The sequence below is a fragment of the Mastomys coucha genome, unplaced genomic scaffold (genome assembly GCF_008632895.1).
Source record: "Mastomys coucha isolate ucsf_1 unplaced genomic scaffold, UCSF_Mcou_1 pScaffold6, whole genome shotgun sequence".
In the NCBI taxonomy this organism is placed as follows: domain Eukaryota; kingdom Metazoa; phylum Chordata; class Mammalia; order Rodentia; family Muridae; genus Mastomys; species Mastomys coucha.
Window position 1 is genome coordinate 9,059,228 of NW_022196912.1, and position 13,394 is coordinate 9,072,621.

Genomic DNA, 13,394 nt, shown 5'->3' on the forward strand with positions numbered 1-13,394 from the left:
CTTCCTTATCACAACAGAAACCCTGGTGTTTTGAAATCACATCCTTATAAAGCAATCTTTCCTTTCTGGGGAATGGCAGAACTTCAGGGTGTTTTCATTTTCTAGCCACTGTGGCCTCATATTGTGAAGTTTTAAGGTTGTAGCCTTTCCTTCTACACCTGCTTTTGCAGTTTTGTGCTCTCAGAAGACACAACTAATGTGTAGCACCTACCCACCAACCCTGCTTGTTTGGTTTATTTGTAGTCAGTCATTCAACAAAGATTCTAGAACATCTTCTGCATGCCAGATGCTGTGCTGAACAAGCTCTTTGGACCCCTGAAAATATGATGTCCTAGGCTGGAGAGACTGGGAACCTAGAGAGCGTTTGTAATCTGGGCATGAAGGCTTATGTGAGGTTATGGTAAGGTGTTGGGGGCATTTCTCATCAAGGCCTTTAGGAGCTTTGTATGTTTAGGGTGATACTTCCCCTATTTGTAGCAGTTACTAAAGAAGTAAAAGAATATCTCTTTTTGAGACAGTCTCTATGTAGCTCTGACTGTGGTGGAGCTGTGTAGACTAGGCTTGGCTTTGAACTTAGAGATCCTCATGCTTCTGCTTCCTGAGTGCTGAGATGAAAAGAGCTTGCCTGCACACCATGCGTCTTGATTTTTCAAAGCATCTTTGTAATGATCTTCTTTTTTAAACACTCTGTTCATAGCCTCACAACTAGCTGATAAAACCGGGAGTAAAATCCAGATAGGGAAGGGAGAGCGTTTCATCCAGGCTGCAGTTGAGGAGATGCTTGTGGATCCTTACTGTATGTAAGGAATTGTGACAGGAGGCTGTTAGTAGAGGGCAAAAATAATGGTAAAGTGTGAGCCTATTTGAATGGTAAGGAAGACCTTTATTTGAGTGTGTGTTTGTATGTTCATGTGGGTCCGCCTGTATACGGGTTCATGTAGAAGCTACAAGGTATCATTCCTTAGAAACTATCACCTTGTTCTTTGAGAAAAAGTTTCTTATTGACCTAGACCTCACCAGGTAGGTCAGCTTGCTGTGTGGCCAGCAAGCCCCAAGGATCTCCCTTTCTTCCCAATGCTGAGAATTTGAGAGCACCTAGCTCTTTTATGTGCTTCTGGGGGCTGAACTCAGGTCCTCAGGTTTTCTTAGCAGTTTACCAACTGACAAGTCCTCACCCGACTAGAGGAACGTTCAACCTAGCAACTTAATGTTTGGGATTAGGTAAGTAGAAACAGAAATTAAAGACCAAGACCAAGATCAACTTGTTGAGCTGTCTGTCCCAGGTGGTGGGAAGGGTAATTAGGAACAGTTAACAACAGGAGCAACAGTAAAAGCTAGAGAAGTCCTTGGAGAAGAGGTCTGATGCTTTGGTAGACATGTATTTGAGGTGGTGAGGTGGTGTTGGGATGTTGCCTAGAGAGATAGCAGATAGTTGCAATCCAGGTCCAGAGATGGGGAGAAGAGTCGAAGTTGGAGATGCAGGACCTGGAACTACTCCGATTTTTGCTATTGGAAGTTGAACATTCTGGGAATACACCCAGTGCTATGTAAATAAGAAGAGTTAGCTAGCTACTCTGAGTGGAGGCATATATTTGAAAACTAACCAAACTGGAAATAATTGCAGTCCTTGCTTGGAGAAGGTCTCTTAAAGAGCCTTTAAAAAAAATGTTGCATGTTTTTACCTGTTGCTAGAATTCAGAAACATTGGTCTTGTGAAACTAGTTTCTACCCCATTTTTAACTGATGTACAAGCATCAGTTAAACAATACTCCAGAAGAATGTATTAGTCTTCATTTTGAACTTGATTTGGTTTTGTTCTTGAGCCCTGGAAGAAGCTTATCCTTGGGGGCAGGATTCAGGCCAGTAGAATCACTTTTTGTAGGCTGCCTGTGAGTGCTGAGTCACATGCTCAGCTCTAGCAGTGCCCTCATCCAGGAGAAACCTTCTTCTCTAGCCACTATATCCTCTTTACCCTCTTTCTTTGTCAGCCTGCTTTATTAGAATGATATGCCCAGCAGAGTTGATCACACAGCCAGCAAATACGTGTGCTCCCAATTGGGTGCCAGGCTCTGTTGTAGGTACTTGAGAGTTAAAATGGATGGAAGAGGTTATGCCATTGGCTCCTCAGACCTTGTATTTTAAAGGAAGTTATAGCACACTGTGAACTAGCCCTGTGTGTGCCCATTAGCACTTGCAAGATCAAAAGATAACTCTTGAGAGTCATTTCTCTCCTTCCATCTAGAGATCCAAGGGGCAGGCTTGCATACTCAGCAACTTCACTCACTGGGGGCTACCCTGCCTGCCTTGTTTTGATGTTTTGAGAGAGGGCCTCATATAGCCCAGGCTTGAGCTCACTGTTTAGCTGAGAATACCATTAAACTTGTGATCTTTTCTCCCCACTTCCCAGTGCTGAGATTGCAGGTGTGTACCTCCCAGCCCTATTTAGCAATGTATATTTTGGTGTGATAAAGTTTGAAGGTCGAGCAAGGCCCCCCTTTTTTTTCTGTTTAAACTCAAGTAGTATTTGAAAGAACCAGAATGACTGAGAGCAGCAGAATTCTGGGGACAAACTGGTCATAAGTACCTGGATACCAAAGAGAAAAATGGATAAAATGAAATTTAATGAGATTGTCCAAATCCATAAGGCTTTGTAAGGCCAGATAATGGATTAAATGCATATGGAGGTGCATGGTTTTTGGTTTCCTGTGAGATATATTTAGAGTAAATTTGATATACAGGCAACCAAGGGAGAATACCTGGCACTGACCTAAAACATGACTACAACTCTGTGCCTTCGAATAGTGTTTTAGGGGTCAAAAAGTTTAATATTCAGAATAGCAAGTCTGAGGGGCTTAGTCTTGAAATTTGTTTTCCTTCACATGTTGCTTTGAGTGGCTGGTGATTACTGAACTTAAACTGACACATACCATTTATTTTATATCAAATTACACTTTTTCAAAGCTTTTGTTGGCATTATATAATAAATTAGTTAAATGATTGTCAAATATAAATGAAGGAAAGAAAAGTAAAGGGGTGTGGCAATATGAAAATTCATCAGCAGTCAGCCTGTATGTATAACTTCATTTTTATTGATGCGGCTTTTTCTTAACTGAATAAATTATTACTTAGAGTTGTTTTAAAATCTGACAATTTTCACTTTTACTTCTGTTGATGAGCAAGGGGGAAGGACTTTCTTTCTGTCTTAAAAGTCCTTAGATCCTGGTAAGCAAATTATTTGGTAAACATAAGTATAGGTACAAGCTTTGGCCTTGTGACGGTGAGCTTGTCTATGATTGATTTCTTGGCAGTATGTGTCTTGGTGCATTTCTGGGAATCTGCTTCATTCATTAGCTTTCTCGCTCTGTACATTTTGTTGTGAGAGTGGTTGCTTCTGTTTGTAGGTAAAAGTTTCCTTAGGCCATTGTGAATGATTCAGTTAATATAAGAAAGTGGTGTATTAACAAGAATAAGTCTCCCCAGGTTCCCAGGGGACTTGGAGTGCCTCCAGAATGGTTGAGACACAGCTCCCTTCCTGCCGGGCACAAGTGGGTTCCCTGTCAGAGTTTTCTGTAGACTATCCAATTGCTGGGTTGCTTTCTGTCTGTACCACCTAGTCCATTGAGCACTACTTTAGCATGTTAATTCTGATGGTGCATGCTCAGAGACTAAGTAGGAAGATAACTTCTGTTTTTTGGTTTTGTTTTATTTTTGTTTGTTTCTCTGTATTAACCCTGGCTGTCCTGGAACTCACTCTGTAGACCAGGCTGGCCTCAAACTCAGAAATCCACTTGCCTCTGCCTCCCAAGTGCTGAGATTAAAGGTGTTCGCCACCACTGCTCAGCTACTTCTGTTTTGTTATCGTTAGGAAGGTACTTTTCTCATAACAGTGTACCCCAAAGCACATTCTGAATGAATGTCTTTTGGAAGTTGGTTCCAGGGAACACAACCAGCTAGTTCTTCTTCATGGGTTTTGTTTTGTTTGTTTGGGAGTGAAAACTGAAACAAATAACAGACTAATAGCTGGTAGTGTCTTTATTACCAGCCAAATTTAGCCAAAATTCTAATGGAAAATAGAGTCAGCTCCCTTGAAGTAATGCTTTCTTAATTAAGCTGAAGTCTTGGTTTTCTGTTTTTGCTTTTTTACCCAGTTTACAAAAGTGCAGAAGTCTGAGGGACCACAGTTGACTAATTGAAATGAGGGAACATAGATAAGCCATGTATAACTAATATGGTGTAAACAGACTTTGAGATGAGACCAATGAAGACTTCAGTTATTCCTTGGGGAAACTTGGGGATGCATAGTTGGAGTTTGTAAATAGATTTGAGACATGACTGAGAAATAATCTGGATTTATGGATTCTTTCTTTTAAGGTTAGGTCTTATTACTTAGCCCAGAGTAGCCTCAAATTCAGGATTCTTCTGCTTTATCTTCTCAAGTGCTAGAATTGCCTTGATCTGGCCATTTAAAAGCATTATTAAGAATACTGTGTTGAAAAGAAATGATACTGGTAAAAGTAGAGTGACCATTTGGGAAGTTATACTACAACTTTAATTCAAAAAGAGATGGTGGTGGTGTCTTGAAGGATGGTGGAGATGGAAAACCTGACCAGGATCTGCATCATTTCAAAGTAAAATGCTTGTGGTATTGACAGATCAGATATGAAACTTTCTGAAGCAGTGATGCCAAGATTTTTGACTTGAGCTCTGGAAGAAAGCTAAAGTACATCTTCTAGGATTTCTCTCATTCAGGATCCCTAGAAAACTATTATCATTAGTAAGTAGTAGTAGTAGTAGTAGTAGTAGTAGTAGTAGTAGTAGTAGTAGTAGTAGTATATCTATTAGCTAACTCTGTGTGTGTGTGTATGTTTCTATCCCACTTGTGAGTGTGTGAGAGTTAGAGTATAACTTGCGGGAGTTTGTTTTCTCTTTCCACCATATAGGTCCCACTGAAATATCTAGTTCCCCTGGCAAACATGTTTCTAATGTGTCTCAAACAATCTAAGTTTTGCTTCTATTTGACTTTAGTTTAATGTAGTGTAGGTATCCAACAATGGTTAGTTATTCTTCAGCATTTTAAATATACTATGTGCCTTGTTACTGAAGGACCTAGCATGGCCTTACTAAGGAAGACCCAACAAGCAGCTGAAAGAGTCAGAGGCAGATAGTTGCACCCAACCAATGGACAGAAGCAGCTGACCCCTATTGTTGAACTAGGGAAAGACTGAAAGAAGCCGAGGAGTAGGACGACCCTGTAGGAGGACCAGCAGTCTCAATCTGGACCCCTGAGATATCTCAAACACTGGACCACCAAACAGGCAGCATACACCAGCTTATTGGAGGCCCCCACCACACATACAGTAGAGGACTTCCGGGTCTGTGCTCATTCAGAGATGATGAACCTAACCCTGAAGAGACTGGAGGCCCCAGGGAGTTTAGAGGTCAGGTGGCTTGGGGGTTGGGGACATCCACGTTGAGACAGGGGCGTGGGGAAGAGGTATGGGATGTGGTGCAGTAGGAGGGTGGACGAGGGGGTGGGGTGGGGAGCGGGTGTTGGGGGAGATTGTTGGTGGAAGGGAGTAAAATATGGAGTGTTAAATAAATTTAAAAATAAAAAAGAAATTTATTTTTGATACAATTTAAGTAATTTTTAGCATTGATGTCATCCTTTTTGAAATTATACTTTAATACAGAATATTTCTGGTATTTTTATATGTGCCTGTTTTCTTTTTTCAACACTGTTTTTCAAAATTTTTTGCATTTTAAAAAATTTAACAGAGTTTCTTGCAGCAAAGGGTGGCCTCCAACTTACTATGTAGCCAAAGCTGTTGAATTCATGATCCTCCTGCTTTTATCTTCCAAAATCTGGGATTACAGGTGTGTACCATACCTCGCAGGCAAATATTCCTTTTGTGTTTTTCTCCTTTGTCATAAGATGTTGAACCCAGGGCCTGGCATGTGCTAGGCAGGCCACTCTGCCACTGAGGCACATCTGTAGCTCTCCTATGCTACTTAAGAAGACATCCTTCCTTCAGGGTTTCTTTAGCGCACTAAAGCCAAGTTATATTAGGGTCTCTGTCAGTCTGCCCTATAAAATTGCTTTCTTTTAGAGTCATTTTATATTCCACTTATTTTTTTTGTGTGTGTGTGTGTGTGTGTGTAAATGCCCTCTGTTGTGAGATTTGGTTTGCTGCCTATAATTAGGAACCTTTTGATTATTTTGTTACTTATATGGATTCTATCTCTGAGGAGATAGACCAGATATTGTCATTTTGGTCCATCTCTTCCTAGTCCCATTGGAATATCACAGATTAATAACAAATTGATAGACAGCCTGGTTCAGAGTTTCCCTGTGCTTATGGATTTTTTTGTCTGTAGTCCCAGCTCTGACCTCACTCATGGGAGAGGGAGCCACTGAAATTCCCTTCCCTGGAGGAGAGACTGGTTGGTTACCCCACAGAAGCCGACTCTGTAGCCACCACTGCTTCTAAATCTGCCATGCTGTAATCTCTTTCATGTGTCAGCAGTCTCACTTCTTGTAAGTCCCTGTGGTTATCTTGTTCTTCAGCTGAACTGGTTTTAGGGCTCCCCTCTGTATATTTTGGATGTTATGAGTAGGTGTAGGCAGCCGCTCGGAAGATCGCGCATGGTGGCAGCGATAGACGATTCCACTGCGCATGCGCCCCTCCTGAGTGGCTCGCTCATGCTGGTGTCTCCGAGCAGGTGTATGCTGCACATGCGCCCCTCCCAAGCAGGTGCATGCTAATGAGGCGATTGCCGGTGAACCAATCCAGGAGGACTTGGGAGCTCAGGCTTGGGTATATAAGGGGCTCTCTCCAGGCAGTCAGGGCTATTCCACAGAAGCAAGAAGAGCCGTAGCACCTAGAAGCAAGAAGCGCCATTCTACGCCACTCCACAGAAGAAGAGAAGTGGTGACTAGCAAGAGCAGCGGCTGCCGCCCATTCCACAGAAGCAAGAAGAGTCGCAGCACCTAGAAGCAAGAAGTGCCATTCCATGGAGGCAAGAGGAACTGCGGTGCCTGGGAGGTGGTAGGAGGCAGTAACACCTAGAAAAGCCATAACACCTAAAAGAGCCGTAACACCTAAGAATCTAGGAGAGCTGTAACACTTAGGGACCTAGGAGAGCTGTAACACTTAGGAACCTGAAAGAGCTGTAACACAAAAGAAAATTCCTGAGTAAACTGTCGAGAGAAGAAGTCTCGGTGTTCTGTCATTATTGCTGCTGTCCAGCAAGCAAGGCGCATTACAAGTAGGGAGTATGAGGATACCTTTTCACATGTAAGTTAGTTATTGTATCTAATTTAAATTTCTCATAGTCAGATAATATTTTTATAAAGTGCCCCTGAAGAACTTAAGGATGCTCCAAGGTAAACTCATGAATGTGATGGAAAAGAAAAATGGGAAGTAGAGCTCTGTAACTTGTCCTTGATCACATAGCTTTTATGTGACACAGACAGAGTGGGCCTTGTAACTTGGCTCCATAGTTGGGATTCCTAAACACCCACTTAGATGCTTGTCCACCCTGACTTCCTAGTTGGTGGCCTTAACCACTGTGTTCATATCGTCACCTGTCAGGAAACAATATTTGCTCATGTGTTTATTTGTTAAAAGAATGATGCAAAATCAGATGTGTGGAGTTAGGTGTGCTAGATGCATAGTAGATAGGCAATAAATGGGTTCAGTGTAGCAGGCAAATATATTTTCAGTATATTTTGTTTAAATTACAGTGTGTTTCATCTGAATAAAGCATGTGGGAATTGTGTGGTTGAATGAGATTTTCCTATATGACTTTGGAGTGGGGTGGGGGGTCTGGAGAGAAGAGAGAAGCAGAGTCAGGAATCAGACAAATCAGAGAAAGAGAGTTCAGCAGCAAAGCCCAGACTGGAAGCCAGCCAGTTAGAGTTCTTCAGAGAAGCTGGCTCGGTGCTGGGGAACTCCAGGGCAGCACAAGGTCTGGACGGAATGGCAGGAGGGAATGCCCTGAGCATTTTTCCGAGCTCCTGCCTGGGGTTCCTGAGTCTTCAGTGGGCACAGGGGGCTCTTTTGAGTATACTTTGCCAGCTGTAAACTTGTAGAACATTCTTCTGGTCCTATTTTGGAAATCCCCAAATTAATAAGGAACATTTGGTCCTTAGTATTTAATCCTCAAGAGAATTAATAGTCCTGGCTAAGTATTTACAGTTCAAATAGCCAAGAATCTAAATGAGGGAACTGTCTTTGGGACCTTGGTTAATGTTTGTTCCCTGGTCATCTCCTGCTTTTTGTACCCTACCCTGCAGGCTCTCCACCATTCTTCCAAGCAACCTTCAAAGTCTAGCTTATATCCTGTACCAACTCTCTGTACCCCTGTGCCCAGTAATTGCTCCATATAAGTTAGAAAAGTTTATCAACTTTGATTAAGAGGAGTGTGTGTAGAGACTATAAACAGATGCTTAGGTGGAAATATAGGCTTGTGTGCATATTTTGTGTGCATGTTGTATGCTCTTGTAGAAGCCAGCACAGGCAAGAACCTTATTAAAACAAATATCTTTGTAGAAATTGGTGAAGTTAAAGTACGAAGATTATATGTGACCATTCAAATTAAGGAAAATATTGTCATTTAAATCAAGATTTGCTTAGTAGAGTAGAACAGTTATCAGTTCATAGGATGATCCTTGGTTTGAAGACCTGCCTGGTTTATGTGGCCTTCATTTGCCAGCCCAGGAAGGCATAGAAGATGTTGTGCGGAGGAGCCTCATGCGCTTGTGCCATGTAGTAGTGCTTCAGTGATTTTATACGAACACAAGCTCCTGTCATTCATGTGCTTTGTTTCTCCCTGTCTTTCTGTGTAGTGGGTTTTATTGGAAGACTACACCTACCATAGACTGCAGCCAGTTTTTTAATGGAGCAGAAAATGCAAGGAAATGAAATTCACAGATCATTCTACATCAAGTCACTGTAAAAGTGACTTTCTTAACTTCTGTATGTAACACCAACATATTCACACACACAATACCTTTTGTTTTAGTTTTTTTAATGTCCTTGCCCACTTATTGTGAGTTACATTAACCCATATATATCTTCCTGTTTTTAATAATGGAAAGAGCTTAGAGAACACAGCAGTCCAAGCTCTTACTGTGTTGTTAGCACTTAAATAATTGCTTTGTGGAGTCTGGAGGTATTTTGTGTTTTGTTTTTGTTTGTTTGTTTGTTTGTTGGTAGAGAAATGAAAGATGATACCGAGTTAGTTTTATTAATGTTTATTTCTGTGTTTATGTGTGAGTATGTACATGTGAGTGCAGAGGTCTGAAGAGGGTGCTGAGTACTCTGGAGCTTGAGGATTATGAGCCACCCAACATGGGTGCTGGGAGCTGAATTCAGGTCCTCTTACAAGAGCAGTACATGTTCCTAACTGCTGAGCCATCTCTTGGGCCTCTGAGTTGATAATGTTGATATAAGCTAAAGAAATTACTAGCTGTGGCTGGAAATGAAGCTTACTGGAAGAATAATTACCTGGCAAATGGAAGGCTCAGGGTTCTTCCTCAATACTGCCAACATAGGACATTTATCCTTAAAATGATAGAGAAAGAAGCAACTTTAGTCCTTACATTATAAATGTGTGTATATATATGTATATGCATGTAAACCATGTTTAACAGTAGAAAGAATAATCGATCAAATTGCCTCTACTCATTGCTCAGATCCGACAGGTAACAGGCCTTGCCACACGTGCTTTGTACATCTACATGGTAGTTGTTGAAGTATTAACATAATTAGTCTTGGTCTGTGAATTTTATGCCTAGGTCTTCCTGTATGTGTCTCTTAACATTTGGACACCTTTCCTCATGTCCCAATGCCACTGTTCTATGCTTGGTGCCTGTTGTATCTGGACTATCTACACATGTTTTTTATGTTATTTGGCAGTATTGTTCAACTCAAGGTCTAAACAAGGATGTCATGTTGGAGTTTGTTGTTAAGCCTTTGGCTCTTTCCCTCATGTGTCCACGTCAAGGTTTAAAATCACTCATTTTAAGTACTATTAGTTCTATTTTTAAGTCAGTGTGAATCGTAGTTTTAAATTTCAGTTGCTATTTGGAATATTTAGTCAGAAATCGTTCACTCTTCTTCAACAGAATAAAGAAAAAAAAACAAATCCCAAATGTGTGTCTTAAGATGTAACTCCTGCTTCAGATTACAGCCAGCTGTCTTTCTGATGATTTTTTTCCTCTGCTTAAAATCAAAGCATTTTTCCAACTTGATATTTGTTTATTTTACTGTGTTAATTTCAGTTAAGTAGGACCTGGTCTTTAATTTATACTTGGGAAGGCTGAGTCATGGAATTGCCAAATTCCTGACTTGAGTGGGCAACTTACAGAGACCTTTTCTCAAAATAAGAACTGGAAAGGACTGGGGCTCTAGCTCAGCAGTAGTGCTTTTGCCTGTTGCATTAAAGGCCACGCCCAAGCTCTAGCATTACTTCCCTTAAGTCAGGGTGCCTTCTTTCCATAGTGGCTGTTTGTCTGCCATTGAGTATGCTGCCTCTTCAGCTAATGCTAATACAATAGTGCCAAAGTCTTCTGATGGGTCAGTGTGATGGGCAGCAGCTATAAGAGCTTAGACCTTCCTGCTACCTTGAGAGATCAGATCTGATCCTCAGATCTCTCAAGGTAGCAGGAAATAAGGGACTCCTGAAAGTTGTACTTTGACCACTCTGCAAAGGCATTCCTGCCTTTTTGTGTATGTGTGTGTGCATGCGCGCACACACACACATACACACACACACACAATTTTAAGAGCATCCTTTGATAGTGCCCAGATAAACTTTTAATATATCTCGCCTCTTCCCAGATAAAATTCATTCTTAATATTCTACAGATTTGAAAAAATTATTTGTGAAAAGCTACATTTTAAGTCTAATACAAATAATTATTAAAATGTAAGTTTAAATGTCATTTACTTTGTATGTAATTTCTATAAATAAAAAACAAATCACAGAAAACTATATATGATGTTTTTGTTGCAACCCTTGAATCGTATAGTCCGGGATATCTGTAAGAGTTTAGTAAGCTTTCTTCAGACCATTGTGAGTGTGGAGGCAAGCTTGTGTGATCCAGCTTATTTGTACATAATGCTCTGCACACTGTAGTTGTAGTAGGTAGAACCTTTGCTCGCTTCAAGTCCCAAGACATATAGTAAAGAGGGTGTCTTAAGAACTTTCTTGTTGCTGTGATTAAAATATCTTATAAAAAGCCCCTTAAGGAGATGGGGTCTGTTGTGGTTCATGGACACAGATGTCATGACAGGGAAGGCCAGGCATCAGGAACTGCACGTGGCTGCATCCATAGGCAGAAAGTAGGCAGAAAGAAGAGAGGGATGGATGTCTGTACTCAGCTCACTTTTTCCTTCTTACAAAGTCACTTATAGTTGATGGATCTTCTCACCCCAGTAAAGGTAATCGTTCACAGTCATACCCAGAAGCAAATCTTGGGTGGTTCTAGATTTCATCAGGCTGACCGTGAGACTGACATAATAGGCATATAATAGGATAGTAATAGGTTGTAGTAAAACACTTTTTAGCTTTAGTCTTCTCAGTATAAAATGTTTATTCTTTCTAACAATGTTAATGTATATCATTCGTGTACACTTTTACCTTTTAGTACCTGATAATTCCAGACATTTGTTCACTTGTACCTTTTAGGTGCTCTAATGTGAGTCTGCAAAAGCTGCCGGAACAGTGGTTGTGGAGTGTTTTGGAGGAAATTAAAGGCAGTGATCCCTCATCCAAACTCTGTGCTACAAGGCGTAGTGCTGGGATTCCTTTCTACATACAGGTACTCTCCTAAGAGCAGGCACTGATCTGTGCTTTGATGCTGTATTTCTCTTCTTAATGTGTGAGGAAACATATTAGATGTAGATGTTTCTATCTTTTCAGTACCGTAGCATTTGTGACTTTGTTATTTTTATTTTTTATTACATTTAATTATTTATGTGTGTATACAGCTGTATGCATGCTATGGTACACATAGAGATCAGAGGTCAACTTTCTGGAGTTGGTCTCTCCTTCCCTCATTTAGATCCCAGGGACTGAATTTTGGTTGTTAATATTTGGTGGTAAGCACCATTACTGGTTATGCCATACTCTGTCTCCTGTGTGACTTTGTTTTAATGTGTGGACAGTATGTTCTTTATCAGATCTGTTCTTGGAACAGGAGATCAGTCTTACAGTATAAACATAGGGTAGTATAGATTTCCATCTATGTATTCAGTAGTCAGAAATCTCTGTGGGTGCAGTGATTGCTTACTTTTAGGAAGTATCCATATATGAGTCCTTCTATTAAATACTCATAAAAAAACATAATTTTTTTTTCTGTTTGTTTGGTTTTGGTTTCGTTTGGTTTGGTTTTTTGAGACAGAGTTTCTCTGTAGCCCTGCTCATCCTGGAATTTTTATAGACCAGGCTGGCCTCTAACTCAAAGAGATTTGTCTGCCTCTGCCTCCTGAATGCTGGGAGTAAAGGAGTATGTCACTACCATGCAGCCCCCCCCCCAATCGCAATATTAATAGTAGCTCTTGAGCAGTGTGGCTGTGTCACGCCTATTACAGCATTTGATTCCTGCCTAAACTCTATGAGATAGGTACAGCTATCATATAAAGATATCCTATATGAGACTGGGGATATAGAGGTGACTTGCCAAAGGCCACACGGATGTCAAACTTGCTAAGGCTTAAGCCTAGTCCATCTGACCCTGACTACATCTTCATGTGAGTTCCTAAACACAAATGAGAACATGCTCGACCTCTTGCTTTTTAAAGCAATTCTACCTTGCAGGATAGAGAGTTAGAGACTGTTGCTTTCATTATCCTGAAGAATAAACACCAGTACACTCACAGTACAAAACCACATGCTATTCTTGTTTATAGTAAGACAAAAATCCACTAAGTGGGTAGTGTAATAAGTGCAACGGAAGTAAAGTAGGCCTCTTTCAGTGCGCCTGTAGTGTTTTCTTTCTTGTACTCCCAATATCTTCATGACTTTTTGATGCCCAGTTGCAGAAGTGATTAACTGAGATTACTAGGTAGGCCTGAGAAATGAGCCGAGCTACTTTGGGTGAGTGTAGTTTAGTTTCCTATCTGCAGTTCCTACAGCCCTGCTGTGCTCATGTCGCCTTCTTTTCTGAGAACAGATGTCAGGCAGCTGAGTATCCTGTCCAATATTTGTGCTATGTGCTTATTCCTGCTGAGATAGTCACCCTGTGCTACCCAGTAGTCATAGTCATGGAGTGATCAGCAAGTCCATTTCCCAAGCCCAGCAGGCAGTATTGCCATACTGTTTGCCTAGTTGTTTTGGGCCAAGGTGAATCAGTAGTCATGTTTCTGGGAACAAAACCTGTCAGTCAT

At 41.0% G+C, this 13,394-nt stretch overlaps 1 protein-coding gene across 1 annotated transcript in view; it reads left to right on the forward strand.

Moving 5' to 3' along the window:
• Thada (THADA armadillo repeat containing) overlaps positions 1 to 13,394 on the forward strand; it is a 289,337-nt gene that overhangs the window by 61,735 nt on the left and 214,208 nt on the right. The window contains exon 23 of the mRNA XM_031355527.1: positions 11,695 to 11,827. Coding sequence (XP_031211387.1) covers positions 11,695 to 11,827 — 133 coding nt within the window. The remainder of the gene's footprint in view (positions 1 to 11,694; positions 11,828 to 13,394) is intronic.